Here is a 23,051-nt window from a genome sequence, read left to right as displayed (position 1 = left end):
GGTATTATCACATTTAATATATGGACGTTATATGAAATTGACAATAAATAATTAATATTTATTACAAGAAACTGTTTTATTTTCATCATTTCCAATTTTGAAAAGTTATATTGTAAATAATAAAACGATATTGGCTACTCAGCTCTACTGTAGTTATACTTAGTACAAGCTGTAAGAAGAGCAACATCTTTCTTTAGATTAGTCATGGGTAATCATAAATCTGTGTCACTATCATATATAACTATTCTTTTCTTTGGAGGAGGTGAAACTGTGTGTGACATACTTGTATTGTCCTTAATATTGATTGTAAAATTACCCCCGTGTATAATAGACCCTCCAGAAACGAAGCGGATAACCATGTGCTAAACTTTCAAGTTCACGGATAATTTGAACATTTATTTTTATGTCCTGGAAATATGGCAAGTGCTACAGTGAAATTTGCTTATGGATTAATGTGCTGACATATAATTATTCCTTCTGGCTGGTAGGTGTATTATTTGTCGTTAAATATTGTAGGTATATTTTTTATTCAACCGGGGCACAGTGGAGATGCTTAACAAAATTAGAAAAAAGCATGTTTTAGATAACACTTTTCTAGCTGTTACTAAGTTTTCTGTAGTTGTTAAGAGAGTAGGGAGGCTATGAAGTGTATAGTATGTATGCAGGGATAAGTGTTTTCTGTTATATTGTTCATTTCACACAGCATTGAGAATTTTATCCTATCTGTAGCACAGTTATTTTCAGGTCAGCATCATTAAATGTAGCTAACAGTATATAATTTGTTTTACACGAAGTATTTAAAACTAGTTAGGTAGCTTTAGCTACATTTTATGACGCTGATTTAAAAATGTATTGAGCTAGGCCAGCATATAGGATAAAACTGACCATGCTGTGTGGAACGAACTAGCATAATACCAAAATGCTCGACATCATATGCGTTTGTCTTTGTCTCTCTCTCGAATTGTTTTTGTATAGTGTGTTCTCAAAGATGGATTTAACTAAAGTTACTATGTTTTTGTTATATATTTATTGTTGTTGCTGTTGTTGTTGTTGTTTGATTTTATTACAATAGGCACAGCAGAAGACAACAAGGGTTTATTTTTTTAAAAGTAGTTCTGAGCGCATAGACACCTTGACTGAGATGACTGGTCTGAGATGACTAGACTGAGATAAGAAAAGTAAGGTTAGCAAAACAAGTAGATTTCTGTCACATGGGTGAGAAAAAACTGTCTCTCTCTACAAAACCACAAAAACTGAGACCCATGAAATTAAATAAATACAAATATTAGGCAGGAAAAAGTATGAATTTAAGTACATATAAAACTGTCTTTCTCTACAAAACCTCAAAAAACTGAGACCCATGAAAATAAATGATACTACAGTGTACAAAGTTATTCACACACTGGTAATTGGGAATGATACTAAAGTGTATAAAGTGATCCACACACTGGCAATGGGAAATGATACTACAGTGAACAAAGTAATCCACACACAGGCAATGGGGAATGATAACTACAATGTACAAAGTGATCCACACACTGACAATAGGGAATGATACTACAGTGTACAAAGTGATCCACACACTGGCAATAGGGAATGATACTACAGTGTACAAAGTGATTCACACACTGGCAATAGGCAATGATACTACAGTGTACAAAGTGATCCACACACTGGCAATAGGGAATGATACTACAGTGTACAAAGTGATCCACACACTGGCAATAGGCAATGATACTACAGTGTACAAAGTGATCCACACACTGGCAATAGGGAATGATACTACAGTGTACAAAGTGATCCACACACTGGCAATAGGGAATGATACAGTGTACAAAGTGATCCACACACTGGCAATAGGGAATGATACTACAGTGTACAAAGTGATCCACACACTGGCAATAGGGAATGATACACAGTGTACAAAGTGATCCACACACTGGCAATAGGGAATGATACTACAGTGTACAAAGTGATCCACACACTAGCAATAGGGAATGATACTACAGTGTACAAAGTGATTCACACACAGGCAATAGCGAACAGAGAGACAGTGAGTGAGATTTAGCAGCATATCTTCGAAGAGGACTTGAAATTCAAATTGTGTCAGAATTACTCCATGTCAGTGCACAACACTAGATGCCCTTTTATTCTAAAAGCTGTTTGACAATTGGTCATGGTCAATTCACTTGGTGTTTAGCATTCATTCTATTAGAGTTCCTTTTTGCACTTTTTGTTCAACAACTTAAAACCAATCAATACAAGGATGCAGTTGATCAATATCAGTTCTAACTCCAATTAGCCAGCAATAATAGACAGCTTGTTGGTGGTAAGGCGTACTTACCTGTGTGTGGGTATTTAGGTGTATCTTCAGGGACTGTGCATTGGTGAAACCTGCATCGCAATATTCACACACATATGGTCGCAGCTCAGCATGGGTTATAAGGTGATTCTACAATTAGAATTATTATGATTCAATGTTAAAATACTGAATATCAAAGTAAGTATTGAAAGCTGTTATCAAATACTGTACATATCTTACATACCAACTTACTTACCATCTTGGCTGAGACTGTATTAATGCGAAACACTGATATCAGACTTGTTGATTAGGATATCCACCAGCCTGAGGATTCCCTAGTGCTTAACACTGATTTTGACTTGTTGATTAGGATATCCACCAGCCTGAGGATTCCTTAGTGCTTTGAAACTGATTCTTGACTTTCTGATTTAGAAAATTAGCATCAGTGTAACTCACAGGGTCCATGAAATTATAAAATATTACAGGATTCCCAGACTGCTATGATCTGGATTTGTCCAATAAGATGGAGTCTTTACAATGGCATATTTCACCACAAACTCCATGATTGATTTCTCCAGTAATTTCTTAGCAAACACATCACAGAAGAAACCATGGGACTGACATTATTTACTTTGAAAGACATTCAAATTTCTTTGAAAGACATTCAAATTTGTGCTCTGTTTAAACATACAAAAGTTAACAGGCTGAGTAAATAAGGTCCACTCACCAATTTATTTAGCTGCTAAGAGGAATGCCAATAAATACCAATCATGTCTTCATACCAGATATATGCTGAGAAATTGCTGATGAATACATTTATAACCGTGAAGTTTCTTGCTGATACATATTATATTTAAATGAATCTATTGCTTCAGAAACTTCCAGACCTGTGTAATATGGGAAACCTGTAAGATTTTATAATGCTATGGATCTTAGTGCTCATGTTAAATGTCAAATCAAGAAGTCTAAGATATGTGCTAAGCACTAAGGTGTCTTCAGCTATTAGTCTCAATGTCAGTGTACTAATTCAGAAGGACATGAATGTATTGTTATGTATATCTATATTGTGTGTTTAACCTTTCATCAATGATTGTAGTTTACATGGGTCATTGGTAAACAAAATATTAACATAGTTAACTTTTGTCCATGATTGTAGATTATAGTTTAAGATGATCATTGGTAAACAAGTTTACTTGGATTCAAGTTCAGGACTTATTTTTCCCTTGAAAATATTACTGTTTATCCTTATTTACAAAAGTCAGAATGTTCTAGAAAGCGAATTTGTTTATCAATATGATGGGAAAATTACCCACATCCTGGTCATCTTATTGTGTCTTAGCTTTTCTGCAAGGCTGTTTACATCACAATCATTCATTCCTAACCTAAAATCAGTCTAACTGAATCACTTTGATTGTGTTTAGATATAATTTGTGAGGAATTATTTTTTAAAATTATTCATTGGAATTACAAAGTGCTCATTGACATTTTGGACTAAAATAATGCTTTGGGATTATTGAGGACCCATTTCAGACACATTCGGGATTATATCATTGCAATATATCAAGACTGTTAGTACATCTAACTGTTCAAGGCTATTGGTTCATTAACACATTCAAGATTGGAATTCAATCAGAAAGCTATGCCTTTGGACTTGTGATAGAACATTTAGGATTATTTGGGATTTAATAAAAATACTGTAAGTTCTTCTTAAATTTTCACCTTGTAACTTAGAGAATTTAATTATTTGTTGAATTTTATGAAACTTGTTAGCATTGCTCTTTGTGTTACATATACTAAGTATAAGACCATAGAGACATAACAGTATGTATTAGTATTTAACAGCAACTCAACAAGATAATGCAGGAGAATATGTATGTATTAGTGTTAAATGGCAACTAGATGGCAGGAGGATATGTATGTATTAGTGTTAAATGGCAACTAGATGGCAGGAGGATATGTATGTATTAGTGTTAAATGGCAACTAGATGGCAGGAGGATATGTATGTATTAGTGTTAAATGGCAACTAGATGGCAGGAGGATATGTATGTATTAGTGTTAAATGGCAACTAGATGGCAGGAGGATATGTATGTACTAGTGTTAATGGGAACACGATGATGCAGGAGAATATGTATGTACATGTATTAGTGTTAAATGACAACTAAGTGGCAGGAGGATATGTACGTACATGTATTAGTGTTAAATGACAACTCAGTGGCAGGAGGATATGTATGTACATGTATTAGTGTTAAATGACAACTCAGTGGCAGGAGGATATATATGTACATGTATTAGTGTTAAATGACAACTCAGTGGCAGGAGGATATATATGTAAAGGTATTAGTGTTAAATGACAACTCAGTGGCAGGAGAGATATGTTGTTGTTGTTGTAGGGTTTAACGCCATTTTTCAGCACACGATAGGCTATACATGGCGGCCAGTATTAATGGTGGAGGAAGAACCCGGGAAAACCCCGGAAAGAACCACCGACCCATGAGAAGCTACTGGCAAGCTTTCTCACATACCAACATTGGCTGAATCCGAGACTCGAACCCACGCAGACAGAGGTGAGATGGCAGTGATCCGTAACGGAGAGCGCTTTAGACCACTCGGCCACTCGGGGCCCCCTGGAGAGATATATATGTACTAGTGTTAATGGCAACACGATGATGCAGGAGAATATTTACATATATGTATTAGTGTTAAATGACAACTCAGTGGCAGGAGGATACGTATGTACATGTATTAGTGTTAAATGACAACTCAACACGATAATGCAGGAGGATATGTATGTACATGTATTAGTGTTAAATGGCAACTCAACACGATAATGCAGGAGGATACGTATGTACATGTATTAGTGTTAAATGGCAACTCAACATGATAATGCAGGAGAATATGTATGTACATGTATTAGTGTTAAATGACAACTCAGTGGCAGGAGGATATGTACGTACATGCATTAGTGTTAAATGACAACTCAGTGGCAGAAGAGATATGTATGTACATGTATTAGTGTTAAATGACAACTCAGTGGCAGGAGGATATGTATGTACATGTATTAGTGTTAAATGACAACTCAGTGGCAGGAGAATATGTACGTACATGTATTAGTGTTAAATGACAACTCAGTGGCAGGAGGATATGTATGTACATGCACTAGCATTAAATGGCAACTCAACACGATAATGCAGGAGGATATGTACGTACATGTATTAGTGTTAAATGACAACTCAGTGGCAGGAGAATATGTACGTACATGTATTAGTGTTAAATGACAACTCAGTGGCAGAAGAATATGTACGTACATGTATTAGTGTTAAATGACAACTCAGTGGCAGGAGGATATGTATGTACTAGTGTTAATGGCAACACGATGATGCAGGAGAATATGTACGTACATGTATTAGTGTTAAATGACAACTCAGTGGCAGGAGGATATGTATGTACTAGTGTTAATGGCAACACGATGATGCAGGAGAATATGTACGTACATGTATTAGTGTTAAATGACAACTCAGTGGCAGGAGGATATGTATGTACATGTATTAGTGTTAAATGACAACTCAGTGGCAAGAAGATATATATGTACATGTATTAGTGTTAAATGACAACTCAGTGGCAGGAGGATATAAATGTATATGTACTAGCATTAAATGGCAACTCAACATGATAATGCAGGAGATCAGCACAATAATGCAGAAGGATATGCACATATGTATGTACTAGTGTTTAACATCACATCAGAACAATAATGCAGGAGGAAGCTCACAGTATCATTAGTGTAATAATAACAAGAAAAGAAGATATATCCGATTATGTAACTTATTGTCTAAAAAGACATTTCAACATAATATAGGTTTATTATTCAAAATTTCTTCCTGGAATTTTTATCGTTTCAAGTGCTGGTGACGCTGGCTACATACAGATTTCTGAAACACAATAACACAATATTAAGACACTTACTGAAAAAATTTCCATAAATAATAATAATAATAATAATAATAATAATACCATAAAGAATATAAAGAACCATTCAAAGGAATGTGTCCTTACTGACTGAAATGAACATACTGTCTCTGAAGACAGTGTGTCTTGTAACATGTGTCTTTTGTAGCATCTACATTACCTGACTGGACATTAAATTGAGTGGTCTTACTGAGCCAGGTGGTTTCTTTGAAGGCTACTAGATTATTGGTAAGGAGAATATCATAATTTGTGTTGATGACTTATCAATGCAATGTACTTCCTATAATCATGACATAATGGTCTACTGAAGAAGGTATAATAATTTGGGCTTCCGCAATCAACAATTAGGATGTACAGGTGCTACAGCAGATTGCAATTTTGTGTATACTTAATTTATATTGTGTGCTTAACTTTTGTCCATGACTAAGTTGTAAACAAAATGTTTGCAATGCATTTGAGTTCAAGGATAGTTTTGTTTACAATTAGACTAGATTCTTTCCATTGGATTGCTTCAAATTCTTTTACAACATGTCAAGTGAAAATGTGTGTAAATAGGGATTCGATAAGCAAATAATTAATTCCTGTTTTAGATCAGTCTATAGGAAACCATTTGTGATCAGAGTTTACATCTGTGTTCTTGAAATAAGATAAGAGTTGTGAAGAATTATTTATTTAAAATATTCACTGGAATTGCTCACTCACCTTTGGATTAATACATTACTTTAGATTTTTGTGAATTAATTCAAAAACATTCTGGATTACATCATTGTGTTATATCAGGAATATTATATTTTTGAACTTGTTATAGGACATTTAATCTGAATTTTATATTGTAGGGAAACAAATTGCTTGTTGATTATACTTTCTTTCTGTTACATATTTTTAGACTTAGGTTCATAACAGTAACTACAGTGGATGGAAAAATATGCGGGGCTTTCACAATCAACAGTGACCATATAAAAGGGCTACCACAGTGGATTGCAAAATATGCGGGGCTTTCACAATCAACAGTGATCATATAAGAGGGCTACCACAGTGGATTGCAAAATATGCAGGACTTTCACAATCAACAGTGATCATATAAGAGGGCTACCAAAGTGGATTGCAAAATATGCGGGACTTTCACAATCAACAGTGATCATATAAGAGGGCTACCGCAGTGGATAGCAAATATGCAGGACTTTTACAATCAGCAGTGATCATATAAGAGGGCTACCACAGTGAATGGCATAAGATAGTCAAGCTAAATGGAACATTGATTAATAATGCTTAAAACTTAAAAACTTCTAACTTTCATGTCAACAAAATAACAAATCAGATCAGGGGTCGGCAACCTATTTTACTCAGTGTGCCACTTTTTCCAGATTGATTACAAAATGATCAAGTGCATGCCACCAGTAAGAGAGTAACACTGTATAAATCAAGATTTTTGGCTGTCCTTCATGTGCCACAAAAATTCCTCTTCACATGCCACCTGTTGGCACATGTGCCATAAGCTGCCAACACCTGAATTAGATGTTCCTTTATTAAATCAATCTATCATAGAATTAACCTTCTTTTTACAGTAGGTGTCAATAAATTTGAGAAAATATCTCACATGTCCATACCATGTCTAAAAAAGAATCTACCATCCATTAAAGGATACAAATGACTGATCATGTGACCTCATTGCATAGTGTGTGAAAAAGCTAAAAAAAACTGCACACAAGATGCAATATGCACATCTATATGCTGGAAACTTAAAATGTGCTTAATTTATCTAAATTCTTGTATTCTTACCTTCAACATGTTAATGTCCTTGAATCCTTGCCTACAGATCCCACACAAATGTGGCCCCTCAGTCACCACACTCATTGTGGCTCTGGTTGCAGTGGCTACACCAGACGTGACCACAGTTGATCTGTTGATTGTTGATGAAATGTGACTGACAGTGGTACCATCTTGTGGGACAATAGTAGATATGGCAACCCCTGGGGTGGAGACTCCTGGGGTTGTGGTTCCTCTGGAAACTGCTAGTGTTATGCCCCCTTGACTAGCATCAACTGGAGTACTGCTCCCTGAAGTGACAGCAGGGCTACATGTTGTGCCCCCAGGAACTGTCACCTTTCCAATATTGAAAGCTGGAGATGTACCATGTACATTTAATGTGTCAGGTTTGTCCTCAGTGGTCATATGTCTGACATAATTTCCTAAAGTTTCAAGATTTTTGTCAGATATATCTCCCATATCTCTTTCACTACATGAATCATCTGAAACATTTGCCCTATTATTACGGCCAATATCACCAAGTTCTATGTAATCTGGATTTAATTCTACACGGACTCTTTCACCAGAACCCAATGTGGGAGCCTTGTATACCATTTTTAAATGTTTCTGAAAATGACCATGTGAAATCTGCTCCATTACACTTTGATTTTCCAAAGACTCAGTTTCAATAACAACGATATGACCCTGACATTTGCCACCATCTTGAAATGTTGCACCGGGAAAAGAATCAATATCTTTAAATAGAGACTGTACATCTTCCAATGCCTTTTCACCAGGCTCAGTCTTAAGTTTACTGCAGTCTCCACTAATGACAGCTTTAACTGCCTCCATGAATTCTTCATGATCAGAAGTGTTAATATAATTCAGGAACTTTTCTACTTTTTCGTAAGAGCCAACTGCAAGCTTTCCAGTGCTCTCAATAGCGGTAAAATGTGCTTTGGATCTAAAATGTTTGACTAGATGCCCTTTTATTCTAAAAGCTGTTTGACAAAGATCGCAGTGAAATGGACGAGGATTCTCTGCCAACCTATCGGTTCCCTCGGTGTTCTTTTCCACAGTCGACAAATGTTGCTCAGAGCCACAATGCTTATGAAGCTGACTCTCAGCTTTGAATGAAACTGAACATGTGCCACACCTGAAAGGTTTTTCAATAATATGGGCTTTGTAATGTAAAATCAACTGCTGTTTCTCTGGAAAATGTTTACCACAAATACTACAAACAAATTTTTCTGCACCAGTTGGTCCCATTGAGTCTAACTGTGACCAAACTGGATTTTTATCAGTAGCACCTGTTAAAGTCCTCTCTTTGCGATCTTGGGGGAAAATGTCCATACCAGAGGAAGGGTTCTCTACTACAGCAAAGCTCTGGTTCTTTGAATTTAATTTATTTTCATAAGAAGACATTTCACATACATTCACTGGCTGAGTTCTTACAACATGAAAACTCCCATCTTCATTATTTCCTGGCTTCAGTGAAGCCAGCACAAGTGTGTTTTCCTCCTTCTGATACAGTGGAAGAGATGTAACTAATGTATCACTGGCAGGTGACTTTATTGAGTCTGAATGAGTAATGCATGCAGTACCAGCTGACTTTTTCACAGGGGAGAGAATTGCAAACTCATGAGAGTTACCTACCTTGACTGGGGATATGATAATCTCTGAACCGGAGAATGGGTGACTAAACTGAAATGGAATAAATACAGTTGTGGTGCTTGATTCACTGGTTAGATCAAGTTTGCCAGTTTCTTGCCTGATTAGCTGACCAACTATTGGACCACTCTTTAACAATGATTTAAGCTGATCTGAAGATTGGATGTTAATAGGTGTTGCTTGTATGGGTGGCACAAATCCTCCCAGAGGGATTGTTGCCATGGCAACAGTTGTGTTTTTGACATTGTCTGCAGAACAGGATCCACCTTTTGGAGTCTCTGCAGCATCAGTTGTTGTTATGGCAGGACTTGTCTGAAATGAGAAGACATTTTTTTTTAAATATGTGGTCATATATCCAAAAAGTTCTTAAAAATACTTGTAAAGTCTCCTTTTGCAATTATTCTTTTATTTCATTAATCCTCTAGATTGTTTATTCATTAAGATTTTTCTTCTCTATATGGAGAGATTTTGTTTCTTTATTTGTTAGTAAAACTAAAACAGATTATTGTTTTTTCCCCCCTTAATTTTGACATAATTTCTGTTCATACATTAGTACTGATTTTCCATCTATCCTGGCAATTTTATACATTAGCAATATCTATTCTGAGAATTTTGCTTCATTTTCTCTATCTTGACAGATCCTATATCTCTGCATGTTAATAAAGGTAATGTAGATTCATATTTCTTTCTGCTATGATGACATACTGAGATTTATATTTATGTTGTAATGACAATTTATGTTATTTCATACATCATCTCTCCATCTTGACAGACCTTTTTGGTAATGACAATTTCATCTCATATATTAACTATCTTGACAGATCCAACTGGTAATGACCAATTCAATTCAAATTTTATCCTTCTATGGGGCCTAAAATTTCTATTTTTGACTCACTGGACCAGGACCTTAGATGGCCCTGGTCCACAACAACGTACTGTTCATTAAGAGAAACAGATAAGAAAACAACCCATGAAGTAAATTTATGTATGGTCAGTAACTTCAAAAAGTAACAATTCACTCACACCATTTTAGATATTTTGTTCATAAAAATGTCCAAATATCTGAATTGGCAGGCAAACTCAGACTATTCTGTAGATTACTCAATCTGAAATGAACTTTACTTTGGCCTTCAAAGTACACATGTCAAGTGCTGTGTTTTCTCAGAAGAAAGTACTCAGTGCGCAATGGTCTCAACAGTCAATTAGTGATTAACAATTTGTGCATTCAGCTTTGTAAACACTTAGACAATCTCATCAATTGGTAATATTTCAAACTTACCAACTAAATATTTACTTGCTATCAATCCCAAAAGAAAGTAAAGAAAATTTAGCTGATAAGTTAAAAATATTACCTATTAAAGACCAAATACATTTGAGAAAAGCCAAATAAATGCATAGGATATCCAATAACAGTGCTCCTGAATATTTACAATCACTGTTCCAGTATAGGCTATCTTGCAATACTTCCCACCTGCGATCAATGTCTACCAAACAGTATAAAAACAATTATTCAAAAAAAAATATCCAATTCTCTGGAACTTTACTCTGGAATAGTACTCCAGTTGAGATTAGAAATGTCCACTCTATTTCCATCTTCCAAACCCAATATATCATTGTCTCCAGAGATTTAGTTAAAATGAAAATGAAAATAACTATTGGCTCCAGAGATCTAGTTAAAATGAAAATGAAAATAACTGTATTTGTATTCATGAATACCTCAGGGCATCATTAAATATACTACTCATCTATTTTGTCACAAATTGCATAATGCATGTATATTGACTATGTGACTTCAATATGTATGGGTAAGTAGCCAACTGGTGAAAGGAAAGTCACATAGTCAATATACATGCAGTATGCAATTTGTGACAAAATAGATAAGTAGTATATTTAATGATGTGTGTCTATACAGCCACCGTGGGCCGCTAAACTGAGTTATGATAGCTGCCAAATAATAATGCAAAACAATTATTTCAAATGAGACAAATAGCAATTTCTGAATACTTGAAAGCAGGTTATGATGTAACAACAATATTAGGAATTCTGACTAGATTTTGTACTAGTGAAAAATGTCTTTATGTACCAATCTGAAATATAATATGGCTCAATAATGAGAACAGACGTAACAAAACTGTTCCCATTTTCTATTTTTGTGATAAAGGTAAAAATGATTTTTTTTATTATGGATTGCATACTACTGCATATAAATGGCACTGGCATTAAGTTAAATAGGTTGAAAGGGCATTACTATAGCAACACTTGATGGACTTTCTTATGGAAACAAAGGTACACTCATAACATCTTCGGTTGATCTACTGGTACACTTAAATAAAAGGTTATGCCAATCTGACTAAAATCTGATCTCCACTGTCCAACATGAAGATTTGACAGCAACCACTTAGAGGTCATGTTCTGGTGACCTTTGAATTAGCCAAGGGAAATGCATTTTTCAGAAATTTGAAAGTGAATAACATCGTTTGGCACACAATGATGCTCTTCAGCCAACCTGCTCAGTCTCCCAAACAAGAAGGTATAAGATTTCATCTGACTGACTAATAAAATTAGCAATTATGGTAATAACATAGGTCACTAGAACATGACCCATAAGTGGTTGCTGCCAGAACTTCATGTAAGACAGTGGATAACTAATTTTAATCAGATTGAAGGTTATGTTAACTGAATTAAAGCTTAGTTTATGCAAAACTGCAGTTCAAAATTTTCTTCAAGGTCTCTTGCTTATTTTCTGTTCTTGTACATTGTTGTATGCTCTCTATGTATATTACTGTATGCTCTCTATGTATATTGTTGTATGTATCTATGAATATTGTTGTATGCTATGTATATGCTCTCTATGTATGTTGTTGTATGCAATCTATGTATATGCTTGTATACCCTTATGTATATTATTGTATGCTGTCTATGTATATTGTTACATGCTCTCTATGTATATTGTTGTATGCCCTCTATGTATATTGTTGCATGCTCTCTATGTTGTTGTATGCCGTCTATGTATGTTGTTGTATATCTCTATATATATTGTTGTATGCCTCTATGTACAGTGTATATTGGTATATGCCTCTATGTATATGCTCTCTATGTATAGTGTTGTATGCCTCTGTGTATATTGTTATATGCCTCTATGTATATGCTCTCTATGTATATTGTTGTATGTCTCTATGTATTTTGTTGTATGCCCTCTATGTATATTGTTATATGCTTCTATGTATATGCTCTCTATCTATATTGTTGTATGCTCTCTATGTATATTGTTATATGCTTCTATGTATATGCTCTCTATGTGTATGGTTGTATGCCCTCTATGTATATTGTTGTATGCTCTCTATGTATATTGTTGTATGCTCTATATGTATATTGTTGTATGCTCTCTATCTATATTGTTGCATGCTCTCTATGTATATTGTTGCATGCTCTCTATGTATATTGTTGCATGCTCTCTATGTGTATGGTTGTATGCTCTCTATGTATATTGTTGTATGCTCTATATGTATATTGTTGTATGCTCTCTATCTATATTGTTGCATGCTCTCTATGTATATTGTTGTATGCTCTCTATGTGTATGGTTGTATGCTCTCTATCTATATTGTTGCATGCTCTCTATGTATATTGTTGCATGCTCTCTATGTATATTGTTGCATGCTCTCTATGTATATTGTTGCATGCTCTCTATGTATATTGTTGCATGCTCTCTATGTGTATGGTTGTATGCTCTATATGTATATTGTTGCATGCTCTCTATGTGTATTGTTGTATGCTCTCTATGTATATTGTTGCATGCTCTCTATGTATATTGTTGCATGCTCTCTATGTGTATGGTTGTATGCTCTCTATGTATATTGTTGTATGCTCTCTATGTATATTGTTGTATGCTCTCTATGTATATTGTTATATGCTTCTATGTATATGCTCTCTATGTGTATGGTTGTATGCCCTCTATGTATATTGTTGTATGCTCTCTATGTATATTGTTGTATGCTCTATATGTATATTGTTGTATGCTCTCTATCTATATTGTTGCATGCTCTCTATGTATATTGTTGCATGCTCTCTATGTATATTGTTGCATGCTCTCTATGTGTATGGTTGTATGCTCTCTATGTATATTGTTGCATGCTCTCTATCTATATTGTTGCATGCTCTCTATCTATATTGTTGCATGCTCTCTATGTATATTGTTGTATGCTCTCTATGTGTATGGTTGTATGCTCTCTATCTATATTGTTGTATGCTCTCTATCTATATTGTTGCATGCTCTCTATGTATATTGTTGTATGCTCTCTATGTGTATGGTTGTATGCTCTCTATCTATATTGTTGCATGCTCTCTATCTATATTGTTGTATGCTCTATATGTACATTGTTGTATGCTCTCTATCTATATTGTTGCATGCTCTCTATGTATATTGTTGTATGCTCTCTATGTGTATGGTTGTATGCTCTCTATCTATATTGTTGCATGCTCTCTATGTATATTGTTGCATGCTCTCTATGTGTATGGTTGTATGCTCTCTATGTGTATGGTTGTATGCTCTCTATGTATATTGTTGCATGCTCTCTATGTATATTGTTGTATGCTCTCTATGTGTATGGTTGTATGCTCTCTATCTATATTGTTGCATGCTCTCTATCTATATTGTTGCATGCTCTCTATGTATATTGTTGTATGCTCTCTATGTGTATGGTTGTATGCTCTCTATCTATATTGTTGCATGCTCTCTATCTATATTGTTGCATGCTCTCTATGTATATTGTTGTATGCTCTCTATGTGTATGGTTGTATGCTCTCTATCTATATTGTTGCATGCTCTCTATCTATATTGTTGCATGCTCTATATGTATATTGTTGCATGCTCTCTATGTGTATGGTTGCATGCTCTCTATGTGTATGGTTGTATGCTCTCTATGTATATTGTTGTATGCTCTCTATCTATATTGTTGTATGCTCTATATGTATATTGTTGCATGCTCTCTATGTATATTGTTGCATGCTCTCTATGTGTATGGTTGCATGCTCTCTATGTATATTGTTGTATGCTCTCTATCTATATTGTTGTATGCTCTATATGTATATTGTTGCATGCTCTCTATCTATATTGTTGCATGCTCTCTATGTGTATGGTTGCATGCTCTCTATGTATATTGTTGTATGTCTCTATGTATATTGTTGCATGCTCTCTATGTGTATGGTTGTATGCTCTCTATGTATATTGTTGTATGCCCTCTATGTATATGCTTGTATGCTCTCTATGTATATTGTTGCATGCCCTCTCTGTATATTGTTGTATGCTCTCTATATATATTGTTGTATGCCATTTATGTATATTGTTATATGCTCTGTATGTATATTGTTATATGTTCTATATGTAAATTGCTGTATGCTCTGTATGTATATTGTTGTATGCCCTCTCTGTATATCGTTGTATGCTCTCTATGTATATTGTTGTATGTCTCTATGTATATTGTTGTATGCTCTCTATGTATATTGTTGTATGCCTCTATGTATATGCTCTCTATGTATGTTGTTATATGCAATCTATGTATATTGTTGTATGCCCTCTATGTATATTTTTGTATGCCTCTATGTATATGCTCTCTATGTATATTGTTGTATGCAATCTATGAATATTGTTGTATGCCCTATATGTATATAGTTGCATGCCCTCTCTGTATATTGCTGTATGCTCTCTATGTATATTGTTGTATGCCCTCTATGTATATTGTTGTATGATTTCTGTTTTTTCCTCATTTGTTGCTTTGCAAGTGTACAGTAAAATATATCTGTTGTAAATAATGTATGTACAATTTTACTATAATACCTCATTATAGTTAAAGTCCATACATGCCATGCACGTTTTCAGTACCGACTATTTTAGTCAAAATTGTCATTTTTTAGAACTTGATTCAACATATCTTTGACTGGCAGTTATTCACTTTATTTTGATCCTTGTTACAGCCATATTGCTTTTGGAAGGTTACTATTTATATGCCCCAACAAACACATATAGCAAAACTCAATGTTAAATGATGTGGACATTTTTGGATGAGGTCAACCTTAAGGTGTGATCCAGTACAAACTGGAACGAATGTCATGTGCTGTGATGTCACAATAAAACTATGCATGTTGAAGAAGAAAAAAACATTTGGATGATTTGACCTGACATGCTCTTTTCTTGACCCAGTTTAGTACCTGGCCACCATTGCAAAAGTACACAGCAATCGATAATTTCCTCTGGAAGTATCTTGATGAAAGTTAAAAGTGCTGAGCAATAATCAGGATCAAATAAACTTTTTTAAACGAAATTAGTATTAAACTTTAGAACAACCCATAATATTTAATTTAAGTTAAATAAATGTACCTACATGACCACATCAGCATTTACTATATAGCAAGTTTTAATGTAGGCAACATTAAGCTTTCATTAAACACATTGTCCACATTATAAAAATAAACATTATTGTTAATGAGAGAGCTTGTAAAAAGCTTATGCTTGTTTCTCAATCCTCTACACCTCTTGTTTGATGTTAGGTTCTTTCCACAATGACTTGTGCAAATAAATATTATTTAAATCAATTTCTGAAGAAGTTTAATTACAGAGACAATTTTCAAAAAGACAGTACCTCAATGGGTATCTGCGACTTCTTCAATTTTAACTACTTTCCACAATCAATTCTGCAAACAGAAACTGTTTAAATCCAAGCAATATTAAATCCACCTGTATAATACTTACAGGATTTGTCATTGTGTTATCTCCCTTTGTCAAATGAACAAACTGAACAGTTGTCTTTGGATTGTCACCACCACCTGTAAACAGACAAATAAACAAACTGTATGCTATCTTTGGAATGTCATCACCACCTGGAAACAAAGAGTAAACAAACTGTATGATACCTTTGGTATGTCATCACCACCTGGAAACAGACAAATAAACAAACTGTATGCTATCTTTGGAATGTCATCACCACCTGGAAAAAAAGAATAAACAAACTGTATATCTTTGGCATGTCATCACCATCTGATAACAGATAAATCAACAAACTGTACAAATGTCTTTGGATTGTCATCACCACCTGAAAACAGAGAAGTATTAATCAATATTTTCCCACTGCTTACATTTTGTAGCTGGGGGTAGGAGGGGAGGGGTATTCTATCCAGATTCTTTTAGAACATGAAATATTTAATTGCATCATATAATTTACAAGTTAGTAGCAATATATTTATGAAATTCCATGAAAAAGAAAGTAAGAGTTATACAAAATAACAGCACCACTTCAGAAAAACACAATAATATTAAAATGTATATAGGTCTGAAGTATAAAATTATATGCATCAAAGACAATCATATAATCGGGGCCCCGAGTGACCGAGTGGTCTAAAACGCTCTCAGTTACAGATCACTGCCATCTCACCTCTGTCTGTGTGGGTTCGAGTTAGGATTCGGCTAATATGGGTGTGTGAGAAAGCTTGCCAGTAGCTTCTAATGGGTCGGTGGTTCTTCCTGGGGTCGTCCCAGGTTCTTCCTCCACCATTAATACTGGCCGTCATGCATAACCTATCATGTGCTGAAAAATGGCATTAAACCCCACAACAACAACAACACTCATATAATCCAAATAAAAGCAACAAGTGCTACATTTATGAGTAATTGTTACCCCCACACTTTCAAAGAATGGCAGGATTATATTATACAGTACATTCATCTATTCGCTTGTACATAAACTTAAATTCCTTGAATTTCTCCAACACCTTAAAATGTGACACATAAAACTTGGATTAATGATAGTACCATGTGTGTAGATAATGCCAACTTTTTAGAAGAGTGATTTGATCCCTGAGGTAGGGATGATTGAACATAAATTTCAAAAAACACCTCCTGAGCTTTTTTCCTCACATTTGTTTGAATTGGCTAGTGTGATCAATATCCTGAGTGTAGACTTGGACCCCTGAAGTTTTGCTCCTGGATCTTTCTTTTCCACCAGGAATGAAGCCCCAGGGTTATAACACGCATTGTAATAGAGACATTAAAACCCCACCCAACAACAATATACACCACTCCCTCGATAACTCGCGCACAACGGGGTCCAGAAACATCAACCGCACTATAAGTGAGGCGCGAGTTATCGAGGGACCTATAAAATAAGCCCAAAACCAATAAAGTGATTGACGACATAACGGAGAAATAAGGGGTGGGGGGTAGGCAGATTATATTGTTGAATACTCACTTTATAATCGTTCTGAGATTAAATGTTAATAAATATCTCTTCATAACGGTGTACTTTATTATTTCCTCATAGGACAACATTAATTTCAGGATAAATTACAGTATATTGAGGCGATCATCGAAAACATTATTCCACGTGGTTTCCGTTCGCTTAACATGTGTACCACTTCACACATTGTGTACCACGTCACTAATTTTTATGCTGAATAGGATACATTCTAGTTTTATTGTTTGATCCAAATTAGACGTTTTTGTATATACAAAAGATCGATTCTTTTAGAGAAACAGTGTCGATCGAACAATAGATAGGTAAATAGATTTGAATGTGATAGAAGTAAAATGGAAAACAAAAAAAAACAAGGGTTAATCAGTACTAACATATTTAATTGGTCTACAAATTTAAAACAATGTAAATTAGAACAAGTTAATACTTGCCGTTTGTGCCACGCTTGACAAATATCAATTCACTTTTTGAACAAATCAGTTATTTGTGTGTGTGTGTGTGTGTGTGTTACTCCTTGGTTTCTCTGCCGCTGAGCAAAATCCCTCAGATTTCTCAACTACATGAGCTTTATGTAGTCAACATTTTGGGTCTCCAGCCACCTTATGGCAATATCAAAATATTTGATTGCTTCCTGTGCAGAGGGGTGGGGGGCGCAACATCTGCGTCTGCATCACTTTCAACACTTGTGTTACTCCAGTTAGAATCGTCTTCTGCTGCAAATTTGTTCGCTATAGAAATAATTATAGTTCCATCTGACATGTATTCGGCTGTGGGGCAATCATTGTCAGCACAAATCCACTCCTCCATATCATCAAGAGAAACGCCCATCTCAGGACCACGAGTCTGTACAAATTTCTCCCAAACAGCCTCGGCATTAATGACATCAGTTTCACTGAAACATTCTAAGTCACTATCATCGTCGTTGTCTCTGTTACTGTTTTGCTTTACGTCAAAGGCAGCTCCAAGACCCTTAATCCAGCACCCGAGGTCTCTTGTAATTGATTTTTTTAATGCAACAAACACTTCCCCAAGTTGTTGATCAAAACAAAGTCGGCATGTACATGTAATTAGGTTCTCACAGAAGTACTCACGAGTTTTGATGTGACGGTCGATTGACTCTTTTCATGTTTTCAATGAACAGAATATGTTGTGATTATAATGTTTACACTGAAACGGAATTAAAGGATTAGAACGTGACGTTCACACAGGAAGACGTTTAATTGGTGTTTATTTCATTCTCTGTTGCCACCTGTTAGCATTTACCAGAAGTTTTCATTGATCGCTATTTCACCAGACTGTTTATTTACAGTATACTGACAACTATTTATCATATAAACTTACATAATATATGATATCTTTAAACAGAGGTCTCGCTAGGATTTTAAAACTGGGTCTTTCTGCCTCTGAATTCAATCACTAAATATCAGTATATTTTCTCACTCGGCCGCTAGTCAAAGCCTTTGAACTAGCCGCCTAGCTGTTGCATCATGTTCTTTTTTTTTTGTTGTAACGTACTCTTATAAGATGGCAACAGGACATCAAAGAGTGTTGCAGTCACTGAATTCTGTCATTGTAAATATCAGCACAGTTAACTGATCAACACATTTTCCCACAAAGCAGGCGGCTGAAATAGGACCGACAAATCTTTGAATTTTCCCACGCACCTATTACATGCGTACGGAGGACTCCCGCCTCAGTGATTTTCTGCATCCCAGATCAAAAATTGGCGTCCAAATACACGTAATTAAGCGTTTTCGAGATCTCTGAAATTAATTCTTCTTTAGAACTTGCAAATTTCAAAATATGGATCATATTTTTATGGGCATTAATCACCATTTTCGAAGATGAAACGAGCAACGTATAAAGAATTTATCAACTCTTATCGTAATTTTTTCATGTTCAGCATATTTTAAAGATATTTTAAATACATTTTCTCTGGAAAAAATCGGGAGCCAAGACGGACACCACGTTATAAGCGGGATCGCAAGTTATCCGGGCGCGAGTTATCGAGGGAGCGGTGTATACACTTACTGGGTAAGATAATACAAATTTATATATACCACTGACACTGATATCAGCATCATTTCTACCCCAAGGCATTTGCTTTCTGGTTCAATTCCTACCACAAGGGACTTAATCTCTGGGTTAGCTGTCAGGAGTGACTTGATCCCAGCATTAATTTCTGGGTCAATTTCTGCCCTGGAGGACTTTGGTCTCTTGTTGAATATTGGTTCAAAATGGACTGTTCACTGGGTCATAAGTCGGAAACTAAAGATCAACATTCCCAACCTATAACTGTATCTACAATTAATGGGCATAAAAAAGAAATTTAAATATGCAACTACAATTTGCCAGTCTACTTTTACCCAGGGACTTGACCCTAGGCACAAATTTTGTTGGTGGGTTGGACAAGCAGAAAAGAGTGGAGATCTGTATTTACAACACTATTATTTATCCATGTATTTATATCCAAAGCTATCACCCTGCACGTTTTTCAATACAGTAGTGTCTACATTATTGAACCATGCATGATCTGAATTTTCCATTCACCCAAACCAATAACAACAGGTCTCGGTAAGATCTCTCTGATTCATATTTCAGTACTGCCTCACTGTAATGCCATTTATGGCAGCTTTGAGTATAAACGCACACCTTATATATGGACTGTCTATATTGGGTTGCTGTATAATGAGGGAGTACTGTATAAGGAACAGTTAATGTGAATTCATTTAACTTTGTATATTGGCTGTCATGAATATTAAATGTTTCAGGCATTTTTGGTGGTAATTTAAATTGATGGATTTAACAAAAAGATCGTTTTTCACATGGTATTTAAATCTGTGCTTTGTAGCAGCTAGGAAATCAGTGAAATTTGGTAATGTGTCAAAATTATCATAGTAAATTCATTTCATTAAAATTGGAACCTTGTGAAAATTATCAAAGTAAATTCACAGTCAGAAAAATCAGTACCTTGTAAAAATTATTAAAAACAAATATTTAGTCAGGAAATTGGTACCTTGTAAAAACATTTAACATAGCAAATTCATAGTTGCTCAAAAACTTGTTGCTGGAATTCTCAACCCTAATCCATAGTGCCTAGTCTTGTTAAGCAATTGTACCAACCACTGATCCATAGTGTCTAGTCTTAATAAGCAATCATACCAACCACTGATCCATAGTGCCTAGTCTTGTTAAGCAATCATACCAACCACTGATCCATAGTGTCTAGTCTTAATAAGCAACCATACCAACCACTGATCCATAGTGCCTAGTCTTGTTAAGCAATCATACCAACCACTAAGCCATAGTGCCTAGACTTGTTAGGCAACTGTACTGACCATTAATCCATAGTACCTAGTCTTGTTAAGCAATCATACCAACCACTAAGCCATAGTGCCTAGACTTGTTAGGCAACTGTACTGACCATTAATCCATAGTATCTAGTCTTGTTAAGCAATCGTACCAACCACTAATCCATAGTGCCTAGTCTTGTTAGGCAATCGTACCAACCACTGATCCATAGTGCCTAGTCTTGTTAAGCAATCATACCAACCACTAATCCATAGTGCCTAGTCTTGTTAAGCAATCGTACCAACCACTAATCCATAGTGCCTAGTCTTGTTAAGCAATCGTACCAACCATTAATCCATAGTGCCTAGTCTTGTTAAGCAATCGTACCAACCATTAATCCATAGTGCCTAGTCTTGTTAAGCAATCGTACCAACCACTAATCCATAGTGCCTAGTCTTGTTAAGCAATCATACCAACCATTGACAAATCAAAATTACGTTATTGTCCTGGTTCCACAAAAAGTTTAAGATACAGTCTATCAGCTTAGTTACTCCATCTATTAAACAAAAAAAAAATCATTCTCTCTGACTCAAATGTTTAAGTCGCTAAAGTCATATTATACACCAGTCATCTTAATCTGGACGACAAGATCAATCAAATAATGCTACAGTTTGAAACCAATAAACTTACTGTTTACAATAATCACTAGTGACTGTAAATAAAAATGTAAAAAATGTATCATTATACCTTGTGTGGATTTGTTCTGTTCCGATAGATTTAGAAGACTCCAGGCAATCTCACTGTCCTTTTTTTTCTTCTCTGCATCACCCTCTGCAATAATCACAAAACACACAAGGTTCATGGGAACTCACTTAATAGGCAAATGAATTCAACACTAAAGGTTCATGAGCACTTGCTCACAAAGAAATACAGAATTCAACACTGACAGAGTGCAAGAGAACTCACAAGGCATGTGAATTCAGCACATAAGGTTCATGAGAACTCACTCACAAGGCAATATGGAATTCAACACTCGAGGTGCAAAAGAACTCACGAGGCAAGTGGATTCAACACTCAAGGTTCAAGAGAAATATCATGGCAAGTGGAATTCAACACTCAACGGCCATAAGAACTCACAAGGCATGTGGAAATCAACATTCAAGGTTCATAAGAACTCACAAGGCAAGTGAACTCAATACTCAAGGTTCATGAGATCTCACTTACAATGCAATATGAAATTCAATACTCAAGGTTCATGGGAACTCACAAGCCAAGTGGAATTCAACACTCAGTGGTCATAAGAACTCATAAGGCAAGTGGAATTTAACACTCAAGGTTCATAAGAACTCACAAGGCATGTGGAATTCAACACTTATGGTTCATGAGAACTCACAAGGCAAGTGGAAATCAATCCTCAAAGTTCATGAGAACTCACAAGGCAAGTGGAATTCAATCCTCCATGTCCATGAGAACTCACAAGGCAAGTGGAATTCAACATCCACTTAAATGCACAACCATTTCTTCACCCATCAATAACTATTGTCCCTACTCATAAAAGAAACAAATTCAAAATCAAAATTTGTTTGAAATTTCCCCATTGATTTCATTTTAGTGACTGAGCATTTTTTATAACAATATTATTGTTTTACAAGATTAAATATTCACAATCTCTGCTACAAAGGTCAAATGATGGAATTCGTTAAATTAAGGTTGACAAAAAGTTAAATAAATGTTTCTTAGTTATTGCCATATAAAGTATGTGATATAAGGTCACTGCCATGCTGCCATATGCACTATGTGTTATTAAGTTGCTACCATAATGCCACATATAG

General features: G+C 35.3%; 1 protein-coding gene across 1 annotated transcript in view; it reads right to left on the bottom strand.

Annotated features, from left to right (window-relative positions):
• LOC149783535 (uncharacterized) overlaps window positions 1-23,051 on the bottom strand; it is a 73,059-nt gene that overhangs the window by 17,006 nt on the left and 33,002 nt on the right. The window contains exons 8-11 of the mRNA XM_089931797.1: window positions 21,967-22,050; window positions 16,434-16,507; window positions 8,050-9,999; window positions 2,345-2,452 (exon numbers count right to left, since the gene is read on the bottom strand). Of these exons, the coding sequence (XP_089787923.1) occupies window positions 2,345-2,452; window positions 8,050-9,999; window positions 16,434-16,507; window positions 21,967-22,050 (2,216 nt within the window). The remainder of the gene's footprint in view (window positions 1-2,344; window positions 2,453-8,049; window positions 10,000-16,433; window positions 16,508-21,966; window positions 22,051-23,051) is intronic.

This window comes from Sinohyriopsis cumingii, chromosome 14 (genome assembly GCF_028554795.1).
Source record: "Sinohyriopsis cumingii isolate HCF-2022 chromosome 14, ASM2855479v2, whole genome shotgun sequence".
Taxonomy (NCBI): Eukaryota; Metazoa; Mollusca; class Bivalvia; order Unionida; family Unionidae; genus Sinohyriopsis; species Sinohyriopsis cumingii.
The sequence above is the reverse complement of the archived record's forward strand: the minus strand, read 5'-3'. Positions and strand labels throughout refer to the sequence as shown.